The following is a 27,177-nucleotide window of genomic DNA, read 5'->3' on the forward strand; positions in this document are numbered from 1 at the left end:
CATTTATACAAAAGTTACATCTGGAACGATCTTTGGTCCCAATCCGGGGAGGGGGGGTTACATTCGTCAACGATGTTTTCCAAGGGATTTCAGTAGTTTTGTTGAAAAATCAATGCTAAGTGAATGCCTGCCAGCCAACAAATTCTGTAATTTACTCTTATATGTGAAATTTGGGAAAACAGTATTCATTCACACACCCTTGAGAAAATATAACTAAAGATGAGCAACTACTACCAAGCAAAACAATATGCAGATTCAGTCAGCTCATGCCCAACAAACCTGACAAATGTGGTCTCAAATTCTGGATTGTTGCCAATGTAACGATAAAATATATAATGCTTTCCCATACCTCAGAAAAAAAGGCATGCATAGAGAGAAGCAACAACACAGAGAATACATTGTTTTTCACCTCACGGAGCATTTTCTAATCAAGGAAGAAATATGATGACAGATAACATTTTCATGTCTCCTTAACTTGCTAAGACACTCAAAAAAACAACTTCAATAGTTGGTACAGTGAACATGTTCCATTGTGAACTTCCTAATGAAGTAGAGGAGCCAGATGCTGAAATACTCTCCATCACCATTCAGTGCCAGACTGACGACACAGACTGAACCCTCACTGTATATAAAGGGAAAAAGAATAAAAATGACTTTCCTTTGAGCACACTACAAGCTGAAGTAGCAATAAGTAAAGAAGGGTAGAATGAAAAAAGAAACCTGGAACCATAACATTCTAGATTGCAACAAATTTTGAGGTGAATGTGGTTGATCAAATGACCTCTAAAAAACCACTAAGGTTGTTTGTAGGAGATGCCTGGTGAATGTCTTCAACTACAACTTGAACATGGTGGGAATAAATCCATGAGTCGCCTACAAAGTAGTAAAGAGCAAGAAAATAGGTAGGAAGAAGTTCATACTTCAGCTGGTGAACAAAGTCAAGGGAACGAAACAGTGGGGGCATGGGACCAAAATAATGCAGTAAGCAGAAGTAGTACCAAATCCAGCATAGGCAACAAGACCGGCAACAACAGTGCAAAGTGTCACGGCGTCATGTGTGGAAAATGTACTTGTAAAACAGAAATCTCCCATGCTAAGTGCAGATTCCATTGATCTGAGTAAAAACTACGCCAAAGCCATGTGTAGAACACATATGAATATAACATGGATCATACAGTATGTGTTAATGTGTTTAGAAGGTTCTAAAAATAATTGATAACAGTAAGTTTACAATTTAGGAAACTTGTTACCATGAGCAACTATAAATTGGTAAGACTTTTGTTTTATTAAAGTAAGTGAGTACTGTATTAATGATTGTTTTAAATCATTATGGTTATTACTTGCAAAAAGTTAGGGATTAACTTACACTAAAATAAAGTACTTCTCTCAGTCATATATGAAAACAAATTTATGCGGACTCAAAATGACCCCTTTCCACAGTTTTAGGAATGCCAGAAACTCCGCAGTTTTAGTATTAATACTTTTTTCAGTTTATGTGAACAATTGATTTAAACTTCCATAAAGACACATCTGAGGATGAATTTTTTCATAAATATTTCAGGAAATATGCAAAACTGAATTATTAATTTTCGCCTCCAAAAATCACTGAAGCTTGGTTTATTAAACACTGAAGACTGCCATCCAGTACCACATATTAAGACTTTTCAACCATATCATACATAGTAGTGACTCGATCATAGCCAGAACAAACACTGATTACAACATTGTCATACAAACATTTATACATAATTAATTTATTAATAATTGCTGCAGGAGATTTTGTGCAGCCTTTGGCTGCTGCTTGCAGTGGCCAACCGACGAACAGGTGAAATTTGAATGTGGTGACTTGAATTTTTTGTGGCGCTCGAAGAACAGCCATCATTTCTTGCATGCTTACGGTGATGGTCTTGCAACAAAGTAAAAAACAAAAACAAAAACACTTTGTCATTTTACCCTAAATAATTATTACTATGAAAAGTCCTTAACATTAACATAACAATGTGTCATACCTTGTTATAAAGGAGATGACTCACCTAAAGGCAGAAGCGCCGAGTCGTCGACAGATGCACACACAAAAGGTACAGAGCTTTACTTTGCTTCGGAATGGAATGCCTTTCTGAAGCTGTAGGAGAAACACACACACACACACACACACACACACACACACACACACACACACACACACACACACACACCTGTCTCCCTACATTGTGCTCATTCTAGGGCAGACGAATGAGCACAATGTGGGGAGACAGACTCGTGTGTGTGTGTGTGTGTGTGTGTGTGTGTGTGTGTCCCCTACAGCTTGTCATTGTGTATTTGTCGACGAGACAGCATTAATGCCTTTAGGTGAGTCGTCTCCTTCATTCCTAAATAACTCATTATTCTCAACTATAACTTTCTGTGCATCATTAGTCATACTTTTAATCATATGTCTTGTAGGCAGCAAATTTTCAGTGATACAGAACTGAAGTCTGTGACACTAGAGTTTACTGAGGTCCCAGCTTTCATTTTATACTTCATTTGATCATATTGCTTTGGTGGTTCAACCAAGCACACATGCCCTGGCCTATGGAAAAAACTCCGCATCAGTGGTCAGCCATCTGCTTACCTGTGTACCTCAGTCGATCGGCTAGTCACCGTGATCTGTCAAAACACTCGCCACTGCTTCCCACTCTGTGAGCTGGCCTCTCATAATGTCACACACCTTCACTTCGTGTTACACTTAACTGGTTAATTGCAGTATGAAGTAACTCCAGATTTTGTTGTAATTCAATTTTTATCATAGATATCTACTTGCGCCAAAATTAAGGTACATTTATGTGCTTATTAAGATTAACAACTTTATAAGTACTGAATTTTACATTCACCTATGCAATATTTTTTGACTGATGACATGTCACTGTCACTTAGGTTTTTAACCTGCTGTTTGCGATCTCATAAACACCATTATTGTAAATATGTGCTGATTTTGATTGCAGGTGTTCTGTGATGACACCATGTCATTGTGACCAGTCTTTTGTGCCTACATTTCATCAATGTGGTTGTTACTCTTCCTCCACTCACCTGCATGTATAGCCAGCAGTGCTCTATGCAATCTCTTGCCAGGGGCCATATCCTGTATCGTTCATGTAGATCGGTACAGTAGGTTAGCCTCAGTAGTGACGTCATTTTTGGTTCTTTATCCGAAGTTCCTATTTAGTAAGTTGCTGAGACCTGTTACCAATCGGTCGTCTTGCCTATTTTTCGACAGCTGTACCGAGAAGTTTTGGATTTCGGTATGGCACTCTCATTCGGTTCGGTGTGGTTTATTTACCCCTAGAATTTGTTATTTTAAACATATTGAGTGGTTTTAGCTTCGGATTTAGTGATTGTGTTACTGAAGAATCACCAGAACCCGTCCAGGTGGAAAGCGAGTTCATAGACTACTTTCCTTTGTTAGAAATATGGTTTGTATTGTTGTTACTGTGAATGATTATAACATAAAAAAAAAAAATAATTTCGGTCAATATTCTCACAATATACCTGTTATTTTTATGTAATTAAGAGTTTAAAAAATCATTAAATTTCCAAAGGTCAGCTCTGCTTGCGTATATCACATGAGTGCTAGCTGAAATTGCTAGTGACTTCGCTTACTTTTTTCTGCATATGGATTACTTATTAATCATCAAAATGTGTTTAAAACTTTTAATTAACAATGCAAAGGAATTTTGTGAAGCCTGATAGAGGAAACCTTCCAAAATTTCGTGCATTTATGGCATATGCCCGCATCATTCAGCAACGAATTCAGCCTGCGCTCTCTCACCTGGAATCATGTGGAATAAAGTGCTGCAGTCAAGCATGTTGTAATAGCACAGTGGGTAAGGCAATGAAGTGCCGTGTCAAAGGTCATAGGTTTGCATACCACTGGGTATCAACATTATTTTTCTCCTCTTTCTGTTTGTAACACAATCTGAGACTTCGTTAATCGTCAAAGGTAAACATATTTCTGAAATATTCGTTGTTGTTTACACATAAGAGCGCACTTTCTCATTACTGAGTATCTTCAATTTCGTGACTTCGATAAGTTTAAGAAATGAAAGATGAAATTGCTCTGCGTGAAACAACTGACAGCGACATTTATACTTCTTCATGTCACAAATAATTTACCATTTTTTTTTCTGAATACGTAGAGATTTCAGAGTGTGTGGTCAGACAGGAATCTAACAGCACAACTTAAATTACTGTGAATGAAACTAGCAGCAATTGTCTTTATACTTTAGCTTGTCACAAGTATTTATCTGCGATCAAATCCTTAACAAAGTAGGCAGAGATCAAAGATTCCCGCCACAATGTTTTTAGGCTATACCTCCATATATGAAGCATTTTGATTCATCAGATGCATGTTATAGACTACAACAAACCTCTGTAGTTGCTCTCACCACGCACTCTTGAAAAGATTTTTTTTTTTTAATTTCTTTTTTATGAACCAAATCATTGATACATCGTATAGGAAGTAGGCTATTTCATCATTTGTTTCTCTAGGAGTGAGTTACAACCATATTCTATGCGTGTTCTTATTCTTTGACGCACTCTTAAACAATTTTTCGGGTTCGTGGAGATGTGTTCCGTCTATGCAACTAACTGAAGGCAGTTTGTTTATTGCCATATGCGTTTCGCTTCTCTTATTTGTGAAGATGCTTCACAAATTAGTTGCTTCAAATTAGTTTTATAGACGGAACGTACCTCGATGAGTTTTGAAGCAAATCAAATAAGGAATTATGGAAAACAGAAAAAAAAGATGGATTTTTCTGGTGTATTTGTACACTGTGGTACTACACTCCATTCCTAACTCATATTCCAAAACAAAATGTTGATTTGAATGAGAATAAAATGACATAACATGACATTTATGACAGTTTCCAGAACACAGTCAATATTCTATTGTTATCATGCATTCATGGAAGCACATGGTCAGCGAAATTTGAACAGTATTACGTACTCTAACCACACTTTTCGGTACTGTGAAGAATAGCGTGCCTGTGTCAGCTGCTAGCCGCTTTGGGTTCATGGCGCTGCATGCGCATTTGTGGATCTGAGGCAGATCGCTTTTGATTGGTTGGCACGAGGAGAACTGACAACTGCATTTCGGTTCTATAGGACCTTTTGGCCTCACTTCCGAAATGCTTGCAGAATAATGTTTGGGCTCTCCTTCGAAAACAAGACCATATGGTGCGCTAGAGTGCCGAACTGATCGGTAAAATTGTGGAAAGATACAGAATAGGGCCCCAGCCAAACCATATCTTGTCAAATTTTCAAACAAACAACCCCAATGTCTGATCATTTATTTCATTGTCCCGATGACTACCCAATGATCTTGCTTTTTCAACGCTCCCGTGGTTCAAAATGTGTCCACTGTAGTTAGCTCTCCAAAGAGTTTCACCAAGACAAAATGCAGCTTTTAAATTTAAGTCAACTACACGTCCCCTTGACATCTCAAATTAAAATATTTTAATCTACTGCACATGAGTTTTGATACTTAGTAAATTTCACCCCACTCATGCTTAAGAGATTGCATAAATAAATATCAAAACAAATAAATAAATTGATTACGGACTAATCCCCAGGGATGGGAGGAGTTGTGATATCTGTACACTAATGATGCTAGTAGTAGTAGTAGTAGTAGTAGTAGTTTATTCATGCACATATTCCTACAACTGCACATATCTTATGAATGACACACTAAAAAGAATATGTTGCTTGATGATAAAGCGTTGTGAGCAATCATTCCTCCAAAATTTATTGTTGTGATCGTGAAACACCCTGTATGAAATTTGTTCTATCTCTCAGCTCTCTTTATCCACATAATGAAGTTTTCGTTTTTCAAAGTGTAGTATTCAATATATGCTTGTGGCAATTTGAAGTTTAGAGAAGCCTTCAGGCAACTCTGAGAATCTGTTTATCATTATTTTGTATGAGAGTTGATCTTGTAAATTTGTAGTTTTCAACCTCCTCTGTTGTCAAATTTATTTTTTCAGCTACTATATTAGCATGCACAGTTCTGTGTAAAATCGTTTTCCTGTTCCTTTTTGTTAGTCCTCATTAATACCTGTAGCAATGGTTTGTTATGCAGTACTACATGAGTAAATTCTTAAGAAATTTTTTTGCTATCTTTCCAGGATGTATGCATAAATTTATCTTTCCTCTTGTTTGTATTGTGATCCCAAATGACATTTGTGTTGCTTTAAACTACACACATTCCAAGTCACACAGTTTTGAGCAGTGATACAGTGTTCTGCCCCCCCCCCCCCCCCCCCACATTGATACATTTAAATAATGTAATAATAATAAACCTAAATATAGCATTGTGTACAATATTTTTTGGTGTTGTCTCAACTACATTAAAACTTGTCCGTAAATATTAATTTTACTTTCCTCAGAAAGCAGCAGATATTCTGCCTCTCACTCAATATATTCCGGAGAAAAGCTTACGGAGAATAGTCGTGTGACAGAAGCAAATTATTTCACACGATCCATTAGTATTAAAGAAATACAAGTAATAGAAGAGAGGTAAGTCGTGTAGATGTTAATATTTGTGCTTATGCTTGATTGGTATTGTGGAATGTTACAATACTGTGCTTTTATTTATCACATAAATTATCTACGAATATAACAACAGAAGTTTAATTTTTAAACTGATTTTAGTGGGCCACAAAAGAGAGTCAAATTTCGATATTACTCTTCTTCCTGTGCTCAGTCTCTTTCTCAGGTCGTCTTCACATGTTCCACCTCTGTTACATATTTCTCCTCCCAAATTATTTATAACATTCACAATTTTTTATGGTTACATTATCTGATGTACTGATTCCATTCCCATGTTTTGATGATTAACTTCAGTCACCATTACTGAGTAGTTCTATTAATTTCCTCTTCATTGACCGCAGTCGCCACCGGTGAAGTAAAGTGTATGCACACTGTAGTCTTTTAACTGAAGTCCCATTCTACTGAATTTATTTTTCCAGTTATGCAAGGCAATTTGTAGACATGTTTTGAATAAATTCTCCTTTCCGTCATCAGCTGTACATTTCAGAATGCCCCTTTTTTATATCAAAACCCAATTTTAAAAACATTTTCTGTTTCCTTTTGTAATGTATGCTAGTTATAAGTGTCTTGTATGTACTAACTGCACCCATCAAAAATTATTACAGGAAACATAAAATGATCTGTCTTATGAAGTATAAATGTATCTTTACACGCTTGTGAAAAGTCAGGCCTAACAAAAAAGAAGAAACTTAACGGGTTTGTGGTTTTAAAAAAGTCTTCGATAGATAACTATGTCTCTCCTTTAAAGCTCTTCCATTCTGAAATATCCCTCCACTTACGCAAACTGCTGATATCAGCTGGCATTACTTCCTCCTGCTCACTAATGTACTGCAGTGCTGCCTCAATCATCTTGAACCCTTCCAAATGCGCCACGAGGTTTTTCCTGTCATGTAAGTTTGCCTCCTCTTCGACAAGTTCAAGCAATGTGAAGATTCTTCTCACTATTTTTATTTTACTATGTGGGGTAGTTTATCGTGAGTTCTTGCCTTATAGTCAATAAGAAACACTACCTGGAAGTTATGCGTCATTTGCGTGAAGCAGTCTGAAGAAAATGACCACAATTGTGGCAAAACCACCCGTGGAAATTGCATCACGACGATGCTCTCACTCACATCCAAATGCTTGTTCATGATTTTTTGGCAAAGAACAAAACTATTTTGTTGCCTCAGCCACTGTATTCGCTGGACATGGCCCTTGTAACTTCTTTCGGTTTCCTAGGCTGAAGAGACTCATAAAATGATGAATTTTTGCCACCATTGATGAGATCAAAATAGAATCGCTGAAGCTGCTGAACATTACAATGAAAAGTGAGTTCCAGAATTGCTTCCAAGATTGGAAAAAGTACTGGCACACGTGTGTTGTATCAGAAGGGGTTCCTTGGAGGGGACAAAGATATTGATGAATAACTAATGATTCTTTAAGAAAACAAAAATTCCCATTACTATTTGATCACACCTCGTGTACATATGGTAATGTGTGGAAATTCAGGTTGGGAATTACAATTTATTTAGGAATAAAGGAGATGACTCACTGAAAGGCAGAGGTGCTGCATTGTCGATAGGTATGTAAACAAAAGGTGTAGAGCTTGGCTGGCTTTCAGAATGCACTTTTTTTTAAGCTTATAGTAAAAATGAGAACACACACACACACACACACACACATTCACATTCACATTCACATTCACATGCAGATTCCTGTCTCCCTATATTGTGCTCAGTTGACTGCCAGCTCTTCTCTGGTCCACAGTGAGTGTACTGTGGCAAGGTGGGAATGTGGGGTGGGGTGGGGTGAGGCGAAGTGAAGCGAGGGATGGAGAGAGGTGGGAGGCAGGCATGGGGATGGGGGAAGTATCTAGCGGCTCGTAGGAGAGTGGGGAGCCGTCTTTGGTAGTTGTGAAATTGCATGTCCAGCTATCTGCCGCATACTCCCTACCTGCACCTTTAGCTAGCCCACAGACGACTCCCCACCCTCCTACAAGCTGCTAGACACTTCCTCCCACCTCTCTTCATCCCTCACCCCCACCCCACACTCCATCTCAGCCCAGTACACTCACCATGGGCCAGGAAATAGCTGGCAGCTGACTGAGCACAATGTAAGGAGACCTGAAACTTCCTGGCAGATTAAAACTGTGTGCCAGACTGAGACTCGAAATTGGGACCTTTGCCTTTCGCGGGAAAGTGCTCTACCACCTGAGCGTGCATCTGAGACTGTGTGTGTGTGTGTGTGTGTGTGTGTGTGTGTGTGTGTGTGTGTGTTTTAGTGATAATATGTATGTACATGTATAAAACTATTTCCGAGACTGCTATAAATTTATTTTAATATTTGATATCTATTCCAAGAATATCTAATAATTATATTGACATATGCACAATTTTGACATTTTAGCAAGTATGTGGTGACAGTACAAGAAAACAGAATACAAGGATGCTATAAATGGTAATTAATTATTAAAATAAATTTACAGTAGTCCTGCGCTGATCGGGACAGAGGCACAAGAAAAAGATCATCATCAGTCCTCTACAAAGTAGTCTCCTTGGTAACGCACACACTTCTCCCAGCACTTCTGTGATTGTTTTGCTTTTTCGAATGGTGATCAGCTGGGCTGTTGCATTCTGGGTTCCTTTCAGGGTCATTTTCAGCTTTGGAAACAGTCAACTGTTGTTACACAGAGCCATGTTGGGGGAGCCAGAAGCCTAACTACCATATGAATGTTGTGTTTGATGAGGAGAGTCCAAATCAGATGAACAGAATTTGTGTGTGTGTGCACTATTATGATGGGGTTGCCAAGTGTTGGTGCCGACAGATCTGATCATTTATGCAACATCACATCACGAGGGGGCCAAAAGTCCTCCTGGTCATTCTCCTTTGCAATGGTTTGGCCTTGTGGTTGATGACGCAACACCCTATGAAAGTTGAAGAAAAAGGTCCTGCTGTGCTGCTTTTGTCTCAATGATGTCAGATGTTTCCACTATAATAATGATGTTCAGAAAATTGGAGTTACATTTTGCATTGTCCAGCATATGCTGCACAATTTCCAGACTGCATTGCTTCTCATCCATTGCCAGCTGTTTTGGTATGAATTTTGCAGAAACTATACTCATGTACAAATCATTGGCCAAAACTGAATGGACCCATTCAATGCTCACCCTTTCCACGGTCGCAAGTTTTTGTACTGTGATATGACGGTAGTCCACAAAGTAAGTCTGCACGTGCTTAATGACATTGTCTTTCAGCTTGTTGAAGGTCTGCCTGAACTCAGATCGCTGTCCACTGATGTGCTGGCATTTTTGAAGCAATTGTACCACTTCATTGTCTGTGGATTGCTCCTGAAAGCCTATTGAATCTTGTGAATGGTTTCGACTTGGATATCATCAAGCTTTTGGCAAAATTTGGAACAATATCACTACTCAATTCATTCAAGTGCAGGCCATATGGGGAAGGACTCCTTATGTGGTGCACAAGTGCCCTTAGATTCATTCTCCTGAATCTCGTCATGGCTTTGCATCTCCACCTGCGATTTATCTATTTGGGCGAGGACACTTTCCGGGGTATGTCATCTTCTTCCGTTGTCTCCTGTCCTCTTTCACCTCCGTGACAATATTGGATTTTTCTGCACCCAGTATCCAGCATGGTAGCCATTCCATTGCGGTGGGGCCATCATGTACCCATTTGGTGGTAGCCCCCTGACAACACAGGGATCGCACTGCTGATGCCTGAGCTGTAAACTCCCCACGTATACTGAGGAATATATGCCTGTCTTCCTGGGGCATCAGGACTCCCGGCAACGGCCATCATGCCTGTTGGCCTTTGCTGTGGCTAGGTCGCACCCGTGGGGAGAGCCCCTGATCGGAGGAGGTGGCATCGTAGTGGATAACACGCAATGAAAAGGACTAAGTCATCTCATGCTGGTGGCCATAGGGCACCAGTGGTCTCTAAGAAGGGCAAGATAGAATACAATGGCTACAGGGATGGCCCTAAATCGTTTCTCTCCTTCACTACACCATGGGGGGAATGTAGAGCTACAGAATGGAGAGAGCCATATTCGCCTTGATTTTTAGTCTGTATCAGAACCGATAGGGACTCTTTATCTACCTAAGAAGCCAAAATTTTTATTGAACCTCTTGATAATAAGTTTGGAGAAGTGACAGTGCTGTCCAAGATGGGAAATGGCGCAGTCTTGATTGAGATAACATCTCCAGCCCAGTCCCGAGTGTTACTCGCCTGTGACAACCTGGGTGATATTCCTGTTTCTGTCACTCCCCATAAAAGCCTCAACATGGTCCAGGGGATTATTTTCCATCATGACCTTCTCTTGCAGCCTGACGACAAGCTCCACGCCAATTTAGAATGGTGGGTTGTTCATTTCATCTAGCGCATTTACGGGGGACCCAAAGACAACAGGGGGTTGCTACTGGTGCCTTCATCTTGGCCTTTAAGGGTGATTCATTGCCTGTAAAGGTCAAGGTGATGGTTTACCGCTGTGACGTTAAACCATACGTCCCTCCCCCTATGCGGTGCTTTAAGTGCTGGAGGTTCGGGCACATGTCTTTCCGCTGCACTTCCAGTGCCACATGTCGAGACTGCGGATGTCCACTGCACCCAGATCCTCCATATGCACCACCTCCCACTTGCATCAGCCGTGGAGAGCACCATTCCCTGTGCTCGCCAGACTGCCCAGTACTCCAAAAGTAGTGGAAAATCATGGAGTACAAGACCCTGGACCGGTTGACTGACACAGAGGCTAAATGTAAATTCAAAAGGTTACACCCCAATCGGTTGATGTCACGGGCCAGAGTGGCCGAGCGGTTCTAGGTGCTACAGTCTGGTACCGCGCGACCACTATGATCGCAGGTTCGAATCCTGCCTCGGGCATGTATGTGTGTGATGTCCTTAGGTAGTTAGGTTTAAGTAATTCTAAGTTCTAGGGGACTGATGATCTCAGAGGTTAAGTCCCATAGTGCTCAGAGCCATTTGAACCATTTTTCGGTTGACGTCAACATATGCTGCAGCTACATCACCATCATCGTCCCAAGTGCCAGTGGTTCCTCACTCTGTGCCAAGAACAGTGGCAGAATACATCCACCCTCTTGGTGGTAGGGGTCAAATCTTCCTCTGTTGCTCCTAAAGCACCTACTTCACAAGCAAGTCCCCCCTGCCCCCCAAAGTCCCCTCCTCCCTGCCAGAGAAGCAAGAGCCTCCTCCAGCTCCTCCCATGCAAAAGGGGGTCCCTTGGGGCCCTCTCTCCCAAAGTCTCCACTAATGCCATGGCGGACACTCGCCAGTGGCTCAAGGAGCCAAAAGCTGCTGGATGAAGAGCTTCACGGTCTTCCTCCGTGCCTGAAGCTGCTTCGGAGAAATCTTCCCAGCAAGTCTCTAAAGAGAAGCGAGAGAGCAATCAAACTAAGAAGTAGTCTGCTAAGAAACAGGACCCTCTGGTAACCACAACACCACCACTCCCTGTCAATTCTGTATCTGAAGAAGCAGTGGAGATCTTAGCACCCCTTGCGGACCTGGATCTCACTGATGCAGTTGGAGGCAGCCAGTGCCCTGAGGCATAACCTGCCTCCTTGTGCGCTTCATGCCTTCCCAGCCTCACGATAACGTCATCCTCCAGTGGAATTGCGGCTGTTTTTTCCACCACCTGGCTGAGCTATGGCAACTGTTAAGCTTTACACCTGCATTCTGCATTGCCCTCCAGGAAACCAGGTTCCCGGCAATGCAGACCCCTGCCCTCCATGGCTATAAGGGATATTACAGGAACCGTAGCAACTATAATAGTGTGTCAGGTGGAGTTTGCGTCTATGTCCTGAACTAAGTATGCAGTGAACCTTTGCCCCTTCAAACCCCTCTTGAAGCTGTGGCTGTCAGTATAAGGACAACACAGGAAATAACTGTCTGCAACGTGTATCTTCCTCCAGATGGTGCAGTACCCCTGAACGTATTGGCTGCACTGATTGATCAACTCCCTAAACTTTTCCTACTTTTGGGAGATTTTAAAGCTCATAACCCCTTGTGGTGTGGCACAGTTCTAACTGGCCGAAGCAGAGATGTCAAAAATTTACTGTCACAACTTAACCTCTGCCTCTTAAATACTGGGCTACCACACATTTCAGTGTGGCACATGCAACATATTCGGCCATTGATCTCTCGGTTTGCAGTCCTGGCCTTCTCCCATCTATCCCCTGAAGAGCACATGACGACCTGTGTGGTAGTGACCACTTCCCCATCTTCTTGTCACTGTCACAGCGTCAGGCCCACAGACACCTATCCAGTTGGGCTTTAAACAAGACAGACTGGGAAGCCTTCACCTCTGCTGTCACTGTTGAATCTTCCCCACATGGTAACATCAATGTGGTGGTTGAACAGGTAACTAGAACGATCGTTTCTATGGCAGAAAACGTGATCCCTTGTTCTTTATGGTGCCCCTGGTGAAAGACAGTCCCTTGGTGGTTGCCGGAAGTCGCTGAAGCAATTAAGAAGCATCGGGGAGCTCTACAGCGGCATAAGCGGCACCCTTCCCTGGAGCACCTCATAACCTTTAAACGGCTCCGTGCCCATGTTCACCGGCTTATCAAAAGGCAGAAACAGGATTGTTGGGAGAGATACGTGTTGACCATTGCGTGCCATACGTCACCTTCCCAAGTCTGGGCAAAGATCAAATGTGTTTTTGTATACCAGACGCCAACAGGTGTTCCCGGTGTTAACATAAATGGCGTGTCATCTATTGACGCAAATGCCATAGCCAAGCACTTTGCTGAGCACTATGTTCGCACCTCTGCATTGGAGAATTACTCCCCCAGCCTTTTGCTCTCTAAAACAGCGGATGGAAGGGAAAGCCCTCTCATTCACTACACGCCACAGTGAACCCTATAATGCCCCATTTACAGAGTGGTGGCTCCTCAGTGTCCTTGCACATTGCCTCGACAAAGCTCCTAGGCCGAATCAGATCCATAGTTAGATGATTAAACATCTCTCGTTTGACTACAAGTGATATATCCTCATGATCTTCAACCGGATCTGGTGCAATGACACCTCTCCATCGCACTGGTGGGAGAGCACCATCATACCAGTTCTCAAACCTGGCAAAAACCTGCTGGATGTGGATAACTGTCGGCTCACCAGCCTCACCAACTTTCTTACCGAGCGAGGTGGCGCAGTGGTTAGACACTGGACTCGCATTCGGGAGGACGACGGTTCAATCCCGCGTCCGGCCATCCTGATTTAGGTTTTCCGTGATTTCCCTAAAATCGCTCCAGGCAAATGCCGGGATGCTTCCTTTCAAAGGGCTAAGCCGACTTCCTTCCCCGTCCTTCCCTAATCCGATGAGACCGATGACCTCGCTGTCTGGTCTCCTTCCCCAAACCAACCAACCAACCAACTTTCTTTGTAAGCTGCTGGAACGTATGGCGTGTCGACGGTTGGGTTGGGTTCCTGGAGTCACATGGCCTACTGGCTCCTTGCCAGGGTGGCTTTCGCCTGGGTCGTTTACCACTGATAATCTTGTGTCCCTCGAGTCTGTCATCTGAACAGCCTTTTCCAGATGCCATCACATTGTTCCCATCTGTTTTGATTTACGGAAAGCATATGACACCACCTGTTGTCATACCCGTGGCACATTATATAAGTGGGGTATCTGAGGCCCACTCCTGATTTTTATCCAGAATTTCGTATTGCTTCGTACTTTCCATGTCTAAGTTGGTGCCTCTAAATTTTAGCGCATGTCCTTTGTCCCTCTGTGTCCTCCACCCTTGTGCTTTTAGGGTGGAGTTTTAGTGTGGTGCAGAGTGGGCTGGCTTCTCCTTTTTATTCTCATGGTCAGTCAGCAATGGTAATCTGCTTTGTGGTTTTCATCTCCCCTTTTTTCCATTTAAGTATGTGTTGCCCTTCCTTCGTTCTTGTGGTTTTTCCTTTCTCTCCATTTTGTGTTGTCAGTCTTGCTTGTTTTATTCTCGCCCTTGTGGCATTGTTTTATGCAGAACAAGGGACCGATGACCTAGCAGTTTTGTCACTTCCCCCCTCTTTTAAACCAACCAACCATGAATGACCTGGCAGATATCAATACGGTAATCGAATTCTTGCCATACCCGTCCCAGCATGACATCATCAACTGTGGCAGTCGCTTCCCATATTCCCTCCTGGAGCTCTGCTACATCACGTGTTAGAGGCGGTACATTCACCATATTTTTAATGTGTCCCCATGGAAAAAAAGTCGAATGAAATGAGATCTGGTAGTCAGGGAGGCCATTTCATGGAACAGCTGTCCTCTCTGTGGCACGGGTGATCCTTCAATGCGGCAGCTCTGTGTTCAGGTGCCCACGAATTTCATGATGAAAATGGAGTGGAGCCCCATCCTGCTGAAAGATGAACGGAGATTCTGATTGCATTTGAGGCATCAGCCATTGCTGTGTCTTGTCCATGTAGGCTCTCTGTGAAGAAGAATGGCCCATACAGTTTTCAACTTGATAAGGCACAAAAATCATTTAGCTCAAGTTCAATGCGTTTGTGTGGATGCTTTGTACCCAAGATTCAACAATTATGCCTGTTCACTTTCCCATTGGTGTGAAAAGTGGCTTCATCACTAAAAATTAAGCGATCAACAATGCCGTCCCATTCTCATTCAGTTTTTGTTACTGCGAACGAAACTGAAAACGCTTGTCGTTTTCATCGTCTTTGTGGTTAGTGACCTTCATTGTTGGTGGGTTCTTACCGTACTGGGTTCTAAACATCTGTTTAACAGCTTTAGCACACTTGTCTTTGTCGAACTCCAACACACAGAACACTCGCTCCGCACCTGAACTCACCATGTTTGCGACTAGCGCTGACTATTGGCAAATTATCAAACTATGCTGTGGTGGTATACATGAAAAAACAACTTTCGGGGATTCTCTTTAAAATGACGTACGTATGATATCTGTACAATATTTGGTTCTTGTGCAATAAATAATTGAAATTGTTCCTGGACTTTATGTACACCCTGTATATGGATAATGCCAAAGTTTTCATTACCAGTAAGTTCTCATTACATGAAAGAAGACCTAATTCAGTACTTGGCTGTTAATTTCTTCATAGGAAAGAAAAATTATTACAGGAGAAGCAGCAAATTTCACATGATCATCACACAGTGGTACAGCAATTAATGCATCAAGAGAGCAAATTGAAAGAGCTCGTTAATAAGAGAAAACAAATACAAGAAATTGTGCAGAATCGGCAGGCACTCGGTGCACGCATTAAGATTAAGCAAAATCACATAAATTCACTTGAAAAGAATAAGATTAATATTAAAGAGGAAGAAGAAAAGTTCAAAAATACTGTTAAGGTGAGTGTTATTCAGACCTTTGTGGTAATGGATTTGTATGATCTTTCTGGTTTGATATTCTATTTCAGGTTATGATGATTTTGAGATGTATTGAGAGACGTATGTAGCCTTGTAGTTTTCAGAATAATTTTGACGTTTTGATATGATCAATTAATTTTTGAGCCGAAATTATTATATAAACACACTAGTTTAATGACAGAGTTCTAATGGTGAATTTAGGTAATTACAGTTAAGCACTTTTTGCTGTAAATGTTTTTTCATGATTTGAAATGTTATTTCCATTTCTCCCGCTCATACTTCCAAGGCTTCTTTATGTACCCCATTAGCTGTAACCCATTTACACAAGTGTTTAAACCATCGATAAGTTTTGTTGTTCTGTATATGGTGTTTAACTAAGTTTCATTGTCTTTGATATGTGACTTTATTTCTGTTCTTTCAAAAGATACTTGCAGGTGATTTGTTGTGCCAATAATTTCAGAATATTAATCTGTTTTGTGGCCATTTCAAAATATTCTGTCATTATACGTATATCGTCTGCAAAAGTTGTATAGTCTTCTTCCAGGCCATTCTTCTTAGCCCCAATCCTTGAAGGTTTAAACAGGTTTCTCGCACCATTCTTGTTCTGTTTTATCGTGTAACGAAGATGAGTAGTGGTAATCCATCTTCCTGTTGAACCTTTGTTTCGATTACAAAGGGTTTAGAGAAACTTTGTAGAAATTTTATTTTGGTCTCTGTGCTAATGTTACTTCATGGTAGTTTTTCATTAAGTCCCATTCCAGCCATTATGTTAAGTAGTGCATAATGGTCGATAGTCGTTGTTGTGGTCTTCAGTCCAGAGATTGGTTTGATGCAGCTCTCCATGCTACTCTGTCCTGTTCCAGGTTCTTCATCTCCCAATACCTACTGCAACCTACATCCTTCTCTTGGTCTCCCTCTACGATTTTTACCCTCCACGCTGCCACCCAATACTAAATTGGTGATCCCTTGATGCCTCAGAATATGTCCTACCAACCAATCCCTTCTTCTAGTCAAGTTGTGCCACAAATTTCTCTTCTCTCCAATTCTATTCAATACCTCCTCATTAGTTATGTGATCTACCCATCTAATCTTCAGCATCCTTCTGTAGCACCACATTCTGAAAGCTTCTATTCTCTTCTTGTCTAAACTATTTATCGTCCACGTTTCACTTCCATACAAGTCTACACACCATACAAATACTTTCAGAAATGACTTCGCTCTTCTTCAGAAACACTTTCCTTGCCATTGCCAGTCTACATTTTATATCCTCTCTACTTCGAACCATCAGTTATTTTGCTCCCCAAATAGCAAAACTCCTATACTACTTAAGCAATTCATTTCCTAATCTAATTCCCGCAGCATCACCCGATTTAATTCGGCTGCATTCCATTATCCTCGTTTTGCTTTTGTTGATGTTCATCTTATCTCCTACTTTCAAGACACTGTCCATTCCATTCAGCTGCTCTTCCAGGTCCTTTGCTCTGTCTGACAGAATTACAATGTCATCGGCGAACCTCAAAGTTTTTATTCTTCTCCATGGATTTTAATACGTACTCCGAATTTTTCTTTTGTTTCCTTTACTGCTTGCTCAATATACAGATTGAATAACATCGGGGATAGGCTACAACCCTGTCTCACTCTGTTCCCAACCACTGCTTCCCATTCATGCCCCTCAACTCTTATAACTGCCATCTGGTTTCTGTACAAATTGTAAATAGCTTTTCGCTGCCTGTATTTTACCCCTGCCACCTTCAGAATTTCAGTCAACGTTGTCAAAACCTTTCTCTAAGTCTACAAATGCTAGAAATGAAAGTTTCCCTTTCCTTAATCTATTTTCTAAGATAAGTTGTAGGGTCAGTATTGCCCCACGTGTTCCAACATTTCTACAGAATCCAAACTGATCTTCCCCGAGGTCAGCTTCTACCAGTTTTTCCATTCGTGTGTAAAGAATTCGTGTTAGTATTTTGCAACCTTGGCATATTAAACTGATAGTTCAGTAATTTTCACATCTGTCAACTCCTGCTTTCTTTAGGATTGGAATTATTATATTCTTCTTGAAATATGAGGGTATTTCGTCTATCTCGTACATCCTGCTCACTAGATGGTAGAGTTTTGTTAGGCCTGGCTCTCCCCAGGCTGTCAGTAGTTCTAATGGAATGTTGTCTACTTCCGGGGCCTTGTTTCGACTTAGGTCTTTCAGTGCTCTGTCAAACTATTCACGCAGTATCATATTTCCTATTTCATCTTCATCTACATTTTCTTCCATTTCTATAATATTGTCCTCAAGAACATCGCCCTTGTATAGACCCTCTATATACTCCTTCCACCTTTCTTTCATTTCTTTGCTTTGAATTGGGTTTCCATTTGAGCTCTTGATATTCATGCAAGTGGTTCTCTTTTCTCCAACGGTCTCTTTAATTTTCCTGTAGTCGTATCTATCTTACCCCTAGTGATATGCACTTCTACGTCCTTACATTTGTCCTCTAACCATCCCTGCTTAGCCATTTTGCGCTTCCTGTCGATCTCATTTTTGAGACGTTTGTATTTCATTTTGCCTGCTTTATTTATTGCATTTTTATATTTTCTCCTGTCATCAATTAAATTCAATATCTCTTCTGTTACCCAAGGATTTCTATTAGTCATCGTCTTTTTACCTACTTGATCCTCTGCTACCTTCAGTATTTCATATCTCAAAGCTACCCATTCTTTGCTGTATTTCTTTCCCCCATTCTTGTCCGTTGTTCCCTAATGCTCTCCCTGAATCTCTCTACAACCTCTGGTTCTTTCAGTTTATCCAGGTCCCATCTCCTCAAATTCCCTCCTTTTTGCGGTTTCTTCTGTTTTAATCTACAATTCATAACCAATAGATTGTGGCCAGAGTGCAAATCTGCCCCTGGAAATGTCTTTCCATTTAAAACCTGGTTCCTGAGTCTCTGTCTTACCATTATATATCTGACACCTTCCAGTATCTCCGGGCTTCTTCCATGTAGACAACCTTCTTTTATGATTCTTGAACCAAGTGTTAGCTATGATTAAGTTATGCTCTGTGCAAAATTCTACCAGGCGGCTTCCTCTTTCATTCCTTACTCCCATTACATATTCACGTACTACGTTTCCTACTCTTCCTACTATCGAGTTCGTTACCCATGACTGTTAAATTTTGTCTCTCTTCAGTATCTGAATAATTTCTTATATCTCATCATACATTTGATCAATCTCTTCATCATCTGCGGAGCTAGTTGGCATATAAACTTGTACTACTGTGGTAAGCATGGGCTTCATATCTATCTTGGCCACAATAGTGCGTTCACTATGCTGTTTGTAGTAGTTTACCCGCATTCTTATTTTCCTATTCATTATTAATCCTACTCCTGCATTATCTCTATTTGATTTTGTATTTATAACCCTGTATTCACCTGACCAGAAGTCTTGTTCCTCCTGCCACCGAACTTCACTAATTCCCACAATATCTAACTTCAACCTTTTCATTTCCCTTTTCAAATTTTCTAACCTACCTGCCGCTTAAGGGATCTGACATTCCATGCTCCGATCCGTAGAATGCCAATTGTCTTTGTCCTGATAACAACGTCCTCCTGAGTAGTCCCCGCCCGGAGATCCGAAAGGGGGACTATTTTACCTCCGGAATATTTTACCCAAGAGGACGCTATCATTTAACCATACAGTAAACTCCATTCCCTCGGGAAAAATTACGGCTGTAGTTTCCCCTTGCCTTCAGCCGTTCGCAGTACCAGCACAGCAAGGCCGTTTTGGTTAGTGTTACAAGGCTAGATCAGTTAATCATCCAGACTGTTGCCCCCTGCAATTACTGAAAAGGCTGCTGCCCCTCTTCAGGAACCACGCGTTTGTCTGGCCTCTCGACAGATACCCCTCCATTGTGGTTGCACCTACGGTATGGCTATCTGTATCGCTGAGGCACGCAAGCCTCCCCACCAACAGCAAGGTCCATGATTCATGGGGAGGGGGTGGGGGAGTAGATAGTCATATGGCTTTTTAAAATGTATGAAGGCAGAAGCATATTGTCTTCCTATCAGCATATAGTATCTTATTAATGTTTTCAGATCAGTATTATTTCTGCTGTCAATAAACCTTTTTTGCAATCCATCTTGATATTATCTGAGTTTATGCTTAGTTTGTTGTTATAGTTGCTTTAAGTGGATGCTGACAGGATTTGTATGTTAGTGGGAGTAATGAAATACCACAATAATTTTTCACCTCTTTAGTGTTTCCTCTCTTATGAAGATGATGAATCAAGTCTAACTTTCAGCCATCCTTTAGTTCTTCTTTCTTTCATGTGTTTACTGTGGTTTTGTACGAAACATGTATTCCTTTTTTAGGTGCGAGCATCTGTACTTCTGCTGTAATGTAATTTCCATCAATAGCTTTGTTGTTTTTTTAGCCTCTAGGCATTGTATTTTACCTCACTGCAGTTGAGGAGAGGGGAGAGTCCATTCTTATCTCTTGGTTTAATTAGTTTTTATAGCTTAGAAATTTCTTACACTATTTAGCAAGTATTTAATGGTTTTTGTCATTTGATTTTACTAAAGTTTCACCTTTCCTATGATTACAAAGAGGAGATGGGGATTGTATTATCTTTTTAAATTTTTTATAAAATTCATGAGACTCATTTTGTTAACAGTTTTGTTCTATTGTATTTCTTTCACTCTCATCTTCTCGCTTCATTTTTGCTTTGTTGTTGGATTTGAAAAAAGACCCTGGCTCAATTTTTATTGCATGTGTGGTATTTTCTCCAAGAAAAGAAATGACCCTTCAGTGCCTGTTTGCTGTTGTCAAATTACTTTGCGTGTTTTTTTCTTGAGGCCTTCCATGTCTTTTGTTGTCCGTGCCAACTGAACTTTCATATTTTTAAAGTCTTTATCTACTAGTCAAGCTGGCTTTTTGAATTTATGTGCATTTTCTTTTAGTTTCTTGCTGTCGAATCAGGATACAGCTGTTGTATTGCTCTCTGACTTAAGAAAAATGAATCTGAACTTTATTATTGAAAATAATGATGTGAGTTTATATTTATCGCCATTTGGTTTAGACATTCATTTCTCGACCATACCTTAAAAATACAACTACAAGCTTTATTTGGAACTCTCCTATTGCTGTCATGAGTCATTTCCATTGTTTGGTTACTAAGCAAATGTTTAAAATGTGTTAGTTTAAAATTATAGTTGTCATAATTTTTGATCTTTTTTTAATGTACCTAACAATATTCCTGTACTTTGTTTCCCGTGCAACTTGTGCATTAAAATCACTTTATAAGTTCTCTACTTGGTGTCCCGGAATTTTTTCCATTCTCAACCATTTTCCAGCATGTCTTATTCTTAGAAATGCTTCTAATTTTTATTATTTGTTTGGGCATGGGAATTAATAAAAGTGTATGTTTTCTTTTCATTGCACATTCTTAGCAAACAGTGTCCATCACTTCTAGGTTCAAAGTTTGAGATAGACCTAAGGATGTTCATCATCACTCTTCTTTGGGCTCTGCTTTTAAGGAAATTTCTTCATCCCATAAAGCAATTTTGTTGCAGTTCTATTAAGAGATCTTTAGTTCGCTGCTTCATAAAAAATGGTTGCCAAGAAAGTGTATAAGTATAACTGTATAAGATTGTTGTACACTTCAAGATTTCCAAGACACACTAATTCACCTTTCGCATGAGACTCCCTGTCCCCTTAGAATCCAATTGGCTGCTTGCATTGTATTTTGGTGAAGGTGGATTCCTTTAAAGAGTTACCTTATGTGTTACTAATTTGTTTTCTTTGTGCCACCACAGTGTACAGTGTAAGTTTGCTTTGGAGTAATTACGATTTCCTAATAAAACCAGGATTATCACTCATGAATGACTCTGATTTTGCCATCTGTATTAATGACTTCTTGATACCAGTCCTTCTCACTTATCCGGATGAGAACCAGTAACAGCAGTACCATGTTAATCCACCCAGGAATACTGCAGTGGGTAACAGAAAATAAAAAATTATGTAATGATAATAATTATTAATATTATTATTCTTCCTGACTATTCTGTCCTGTTACTATTAGCATTATTAATCTTTCATGCAATTGTCACCCACTCTTGGCAATTATCAGGGATGTTTAAACTAATAGGAGCAAAAATTAAAGCTTCTAATTTATGAACTCTATTTTTTTTTTTTCTTTTGGTTTTTCTTTATAGCTTAATCTCCTCAACCTTCTTGGAACATTTGGTCGGTAATATTCATTATTTCACAAGGAGGTTAACTTTTCTAGCAAATAAAATTGTATTTCTATTAGTATTCATTTGTGGCACTGGAATAAAAGTTGAATTCTTTTTTCAGAAAATAATTTTAGATGCTTTCAACAGTGAAAGTAAATCCCACGAAACTCTAAAAGAATATGTGGAATTGATGAACAAGTTAAGGCTGCTTCAGTATGAGACAGAAGACACTGCAGCTGAAGTGGAAAGGTATCAACATGATGCTCAGGAAATAAAGCAGAAATGTTTAGAACTTGAGGTACTTGTTAAGCTATACTAAGTTTGCTGTACTTCTATTACATATTTACAAGTTATTTTGTTTACTTTTCTTCTTTGTTCTTGTGAATGAATGTGTGGCAGATTTTGCACAAGAATTCTACTGAGACTTGCAGTTTGCTCAGCAACAGCATTCAGTACTTTGTTTGGTGAGGAGTGGTCATTCTTTTTATTATTAACTACATGCTGTTCCTATTACCTCACTTGTAGAGGTTAATATAAAAACTACAAGACACTGTTAACCTGGCACTTGCCTTGCCTGTAATCAGCAGTTGGTCTGTTCAAGAGAAGGCTGAAGTACCACGAACATCTGAAGGTTTGTTATCCAGTGTTGATTCACTATGAATTGACTGTTTTCAATAGAGATTAATGATAGTGGAACTCACTCTCAAATCTACTGGTCCATCAGAATTTAGCCATGCTCAAAGTTGGTGAAATTAACAGCTTTCTCAATACTGTGTGTTAGGGGGTCATACACCCTTGCAGCTTTTTTGGTATTTCTTGTACTATGGGGTGGCAGATTTTTCTGGGAAACCTGGAGATCTAAGGGAATTACATTTTACCTGGAAAAATGAAGGAAATCTCAGGCAATTTCATTAAATCTCTGAAAATTCTGCATTTTTGTTGAGCTTTATAAATCACAAGTTTTAAAATGCTTAATATTTCAAATTCTGAAAATTACATGAATATTATTCTATATAAATCATCAGTTTTTAAAAACTGTGGTTTAACTTCTGGTTAGGAAAGAAAAGACATTATTGCGATTTGACTGCCCCCTCTCGTCCCATTAATTTATCAGGAGCTTCTTTTGACAGTATCAACCTTACCTTATCTGGAAGTGTCTCAAGTTTGAGTAGCTGCCCTCTACTGCATCACATACTCTGTGTGTTAACACTGGTGCACTCATTCATACAGAAGAGGGAATGTTGTAATGTTTTGTATGGCTAATATATACTGTCCAGAAAATCTTATTTTCATAAATATTATATGGAGAAAATACAGCTAGGGTGACACAGTTAAGACTCGGGGCTCCTGCTAGGATAGTGATTGAAATCTCCTATTGACCATACATATTTAGGTTTTTGATGGTTTCCCCAACTTGGTTATCATTTATAGAACTGAGCAGAGATAAGACACATTTTTTTGTGTGTTTAAGGAAAACTCAACTTTCATCTCCTTTTCCTTTAGTTTATTAAAACAGTGTATCGATTCCTTCCAGATATTGCAATTTCTGTAAACATTGCTTATTTCTGTAGTCACAAGCTCACTTAGTTTTTCTCTTGTGCAATCATTTTGTCATACTTGAAATTATTGTAAAAATCAAACAATGGAAAATCCAGGATGGAATGTAACAATATTATGAAAAGGAAAGTTACTACTCACCATACAGTAGAGTTGCTACTCATCATACAGCAGAGATGGAGAGTCACACATAGGCGCAACAAAAAGACTGTCACAAATAAAGCTTTCGGCCAGTAAGGCCTTCGTCAAGGCGCGCGCGTGCCCACACACACACACACACACACACACACACACACACACACACACACGCACGCACGCGACTACAGTCTCAAGCAACTGAAACCATAGTGCAGTGGGTTTCAGTTGCCAGAGACTGCAGTCGTGTGTGTGTGTGTGTGTGTGTGTGTGTGTGTGTGTGTGGTGTTGTTGTTGTTGTAAGAAACTTGTCATTGTTCATGACATGACACAACACGACACTCATCCTTAATTACTATTAGCAGTGTTGTATTTCTCCTCCTCCTCCTCCTCCTCCTGCTTCTTCTTCACTGTTTCAGCTCGTATCTTGTGCTTAAGAAGTGGCGTTCGCTTTCCAAATATTGCTAAGCTAGCAATTGTGTGTAATTTTAACAAAAAAAAAACCATTTTTCTTGTTTTTTTTTTTTTTTCCCATTCTAGAACACAGTTCGAAAGTTGAAAGGAGAGTTGTCAGAACTGCAAACACAGCAGAAACAGTTACTCAGAGATGCAGAAAAGGCAATTGCAGATGTCAAAGGTAATAAAGATACATTCAGAAATGTGCAACAAACAGTTCAAGATTTGGATAAGAAGATACAAACAGAACAAGCAAAGGCAGATTTCATCGGTGATGTTGACACTGGGGTGAGAAATTTTCCATAATTAACTTGACAGAAATATTGACTTCACAAATGAGAAATTACAATATTAAATGTATCCTAATAAGATGAAAGCAAACTTGAATTAAACATTTACACAGTATGTAAAGAAAAATGTGAAATGGTGCCTACAAGATACTTTTGTATTTTAGGTTGTGTATGTAGAATTTATGAATTATTTCAGGTTATTGCAGAATTTGAAGCAAGAGGAAAAAAGATTATAGAAGGTAAATCAAAAGTCAGTACTATGCGTGATAATCTTCAAAGGCTTAAAGCTGGCCTCGAGCGGTGTAGAAATGACTGGCTGACACCACTGCAGGAATTAGTTGCAAAAATCAATAATAATTTTGGAAGGTGCTTTGAAGAAATGGGATGTGCTGGTGAAGTGCTTTTGAGTATGGGAGAAGACCAGGTTAGCATATTGACATGTAATGTTGTTCCCTGTATGTATGAAATATTTTAGTAGTTGCAATTTTTTGTGTTATTGTTTCAGAATGATTACGATCAGTATGGTCTTCATATAAGAGTAAAATACAGAGATGGAGAGCAGCTACGTGAGTTAAGCCAAAACTTGCAAAGTGGAGGTGAACGATCAGTTGCAACAGCAATTTACATGATAGCGCTACAAGAATTGACATTTGTGCCATTTCGCTGTGTAGATGAAATAAACCAAGTGAGTTAGTCTGAATTATTTTTCTCCGTATTTTTCACAGTTGTATCTGGACTTCGTTGCAGTTACCTGGTTTAATATTGCTGATGAGAGATCTGAAATATGTTATACTTGATTTTATCTGATTTCAGGGCATGGATCCTCGAAATGAACGTGCAGTGTTCAACTTTCTGGTTAAGGCTGCAACTCGCCCAGATACATCACAGTATTTTTTATTGACACCTAAGGTAGGTATTTCTATATTCATGAATTTGTGTATTGAATTTTTTGTTGATAGAATGTTTTTATCTGACACTCTGAACCGTCATGTAATCTATCCTTAGAACTCAATCAACCTATTCTTTCATGGAAGATGGTGATTGCCCATCAGAAATCAGTAACCAGTGGGCACCACTGTGAAAGTTCAGTTTTAGACCTGCCACAGAGTTCCTTACAACTGCAGTTGCAGGACAAAAGCAAGGTGAATCACGAAGAAGAGGCATTGCAATGTTTTTGTACTCACTTAAGCTAATGAGAAGTTCCACTGAAGTATGGGAAGTTCTTGGGGAATTTCTAACATACAATACAGGTCAGCAATATTTGCTGTTTGACACAAGGGAGACTGCGCAGTGTTGTTGCAGACACTTCCTAGGCAGTCACATTGCATTATGCTAGCAGGACACTCATAGTTAGCATTATTGGGTGGGGGGTGGGGGGGGGAAGGGAGAGTGGAGTTGAGTTTTTTAATTTTCAACTAGGAAAAGAGCACAGCTACGTTTCTCCATGTGGACTAATGTTCTGATGACTTAGTGTGTGTGTGTGTGGGTTATATTGAGTTTTCCCCAAACCACATTTACGAGGAGACTAACTTGGAATTTTGCAGCCCCTCTTCTTTGCAGGATAGATGGCTACTGGAAAATCTCTTGACTTCTTCTTTGTTGAATAGAGCTAGGTTCGGGAACATTTAAGCCTTTTTGTACTTATAAAATGAGTAGACATACAAACTTTCCTTTTTGTCAATTAATGATGTATTTGACTTTCATGCACAACATAATTCACACATTCAACATACATATGCAACTTTCTGTAAGTACCTCGTACCATTGAACAAGAGAAACAAAATGAGTTACAGTTAAAAGAAAGTTGGCTTGACTACCATGACTTTCATAAAATGAATCCAAAAATACGTTTTGCCTCTATCAAAGCTGAGTCAAGAGTACTTTTTCAACTGTTCTTGTTTCACATAGCAATAGTCAGTGACACAATAAGCACAGAGCAGCATAAAAATTCCATGCTTCTTGCTTACACACACACACACACACACACACACACACGAGGTAGGATTTTACCATCCCACACTCTTATCTAGAATACCATGTGTTCTCTCTCTCCACAGTAGCATTTTAATGTTCTAATGTGATTGAGATAGTAACGGCTTTTGTTTCTTTGTATTTAGTTGCTGCCAGACTTGGAGTACCATGACAATATAAAAATTATTATTGTCAATAATGGGAACATAGCAAATAACTACCACCTGTGGAGATGTAAGGACTTCCGCAATCCTGACAAAAGAAGAAGAGTGTAACTGTAAAATGTATTTAAATAAGTTATAAAAATAAATATAATTTTTTATCATGTTTTATGTGATACTTCATGTTTGCTGCCGTGGCATTTCAGTGTTATGTATTTAAAACTTATGAATAAAATTTGGCTTTAATTATAAAACTATGTAGTGTCTAGTAATTTTTTTCACTCTAGCACTTTCACTCTTTGTTATAAAAGGCATTTATGATAAAGCATTTGTGTTTAGCAGACGCTAGTATTTGTTCAGATGGTTAAGAAGCCTTTTAAATTGCAATTTTTTTTTTTTTTAATGTGGAGGCAGATATGCAAGAGGCATTCAGTAAATATGAAAACGAGGTCTTCGCCTACTTAAGTTTCATT

At 39.7% G+C, this 27,177-nt stretch overlaps 1 protein-coding gene across 1 annotated transcript in view; it reads left to right on the top strand.

Annotated features, from left to right (window-relative positions):
- Positions 1-26,903, top strand: part of LOC126259877 (structural maintenance of chromosomes protein 5) — a 150,744-nt gene extending 123,841 nt beyond the window's left edge. The window contains exons 13-20 of the mRNA XM_049956938.1: positions 6,420-6,549; positions 15,652-15,898; positions 22,256-22,432; positions 24,367-24,570; positions 24,769-24,996; positions 25,078-25,257; positions 25,386-25,481; positions 26,690-26,903. Of these exons, the coding sequence (XP_049812895.1) occupies positions 6,420-6,549; positions 15,652-15,898; positions 22,256-22,432; positions 24,367-24,570; positions 24,769-24,996; positions 25,078-25,257; positions 25,386-25,481; positions 26,690-26,818 (1,391 nt within the window). The 3' untranslated portion in view covers positions 26,819-26,903. The remainder of the gene's footprint in view (positions 1-6,419; positions 6,550-15,651; positions 15,899-22,255; positions 22,433-24,366; positions 24,571-24,768; positions 24,997-25,077; positions 25,258-25,385; positions 25,482-26,689) is intronic.
- Positions 26,904-27,177: the final 274 nt, after the last annotated feature.

The sequence above is a fragment of the Schistocerca nitens genome, chromosome 5 (assembly GCF_023898315.1).
Source record: "Schistocerca nitens isolate TAMUIC-IGC-003100 chromosome 5, iqSchNite1.1, whole genome shotgun sequence".
Classification (NCBI taxonomy): Eukaryota; Metazoa; Arthropoda; class Insecta; order Orthoptera; family Acrididae; genus Schistocerca; species Schistocerca nitens.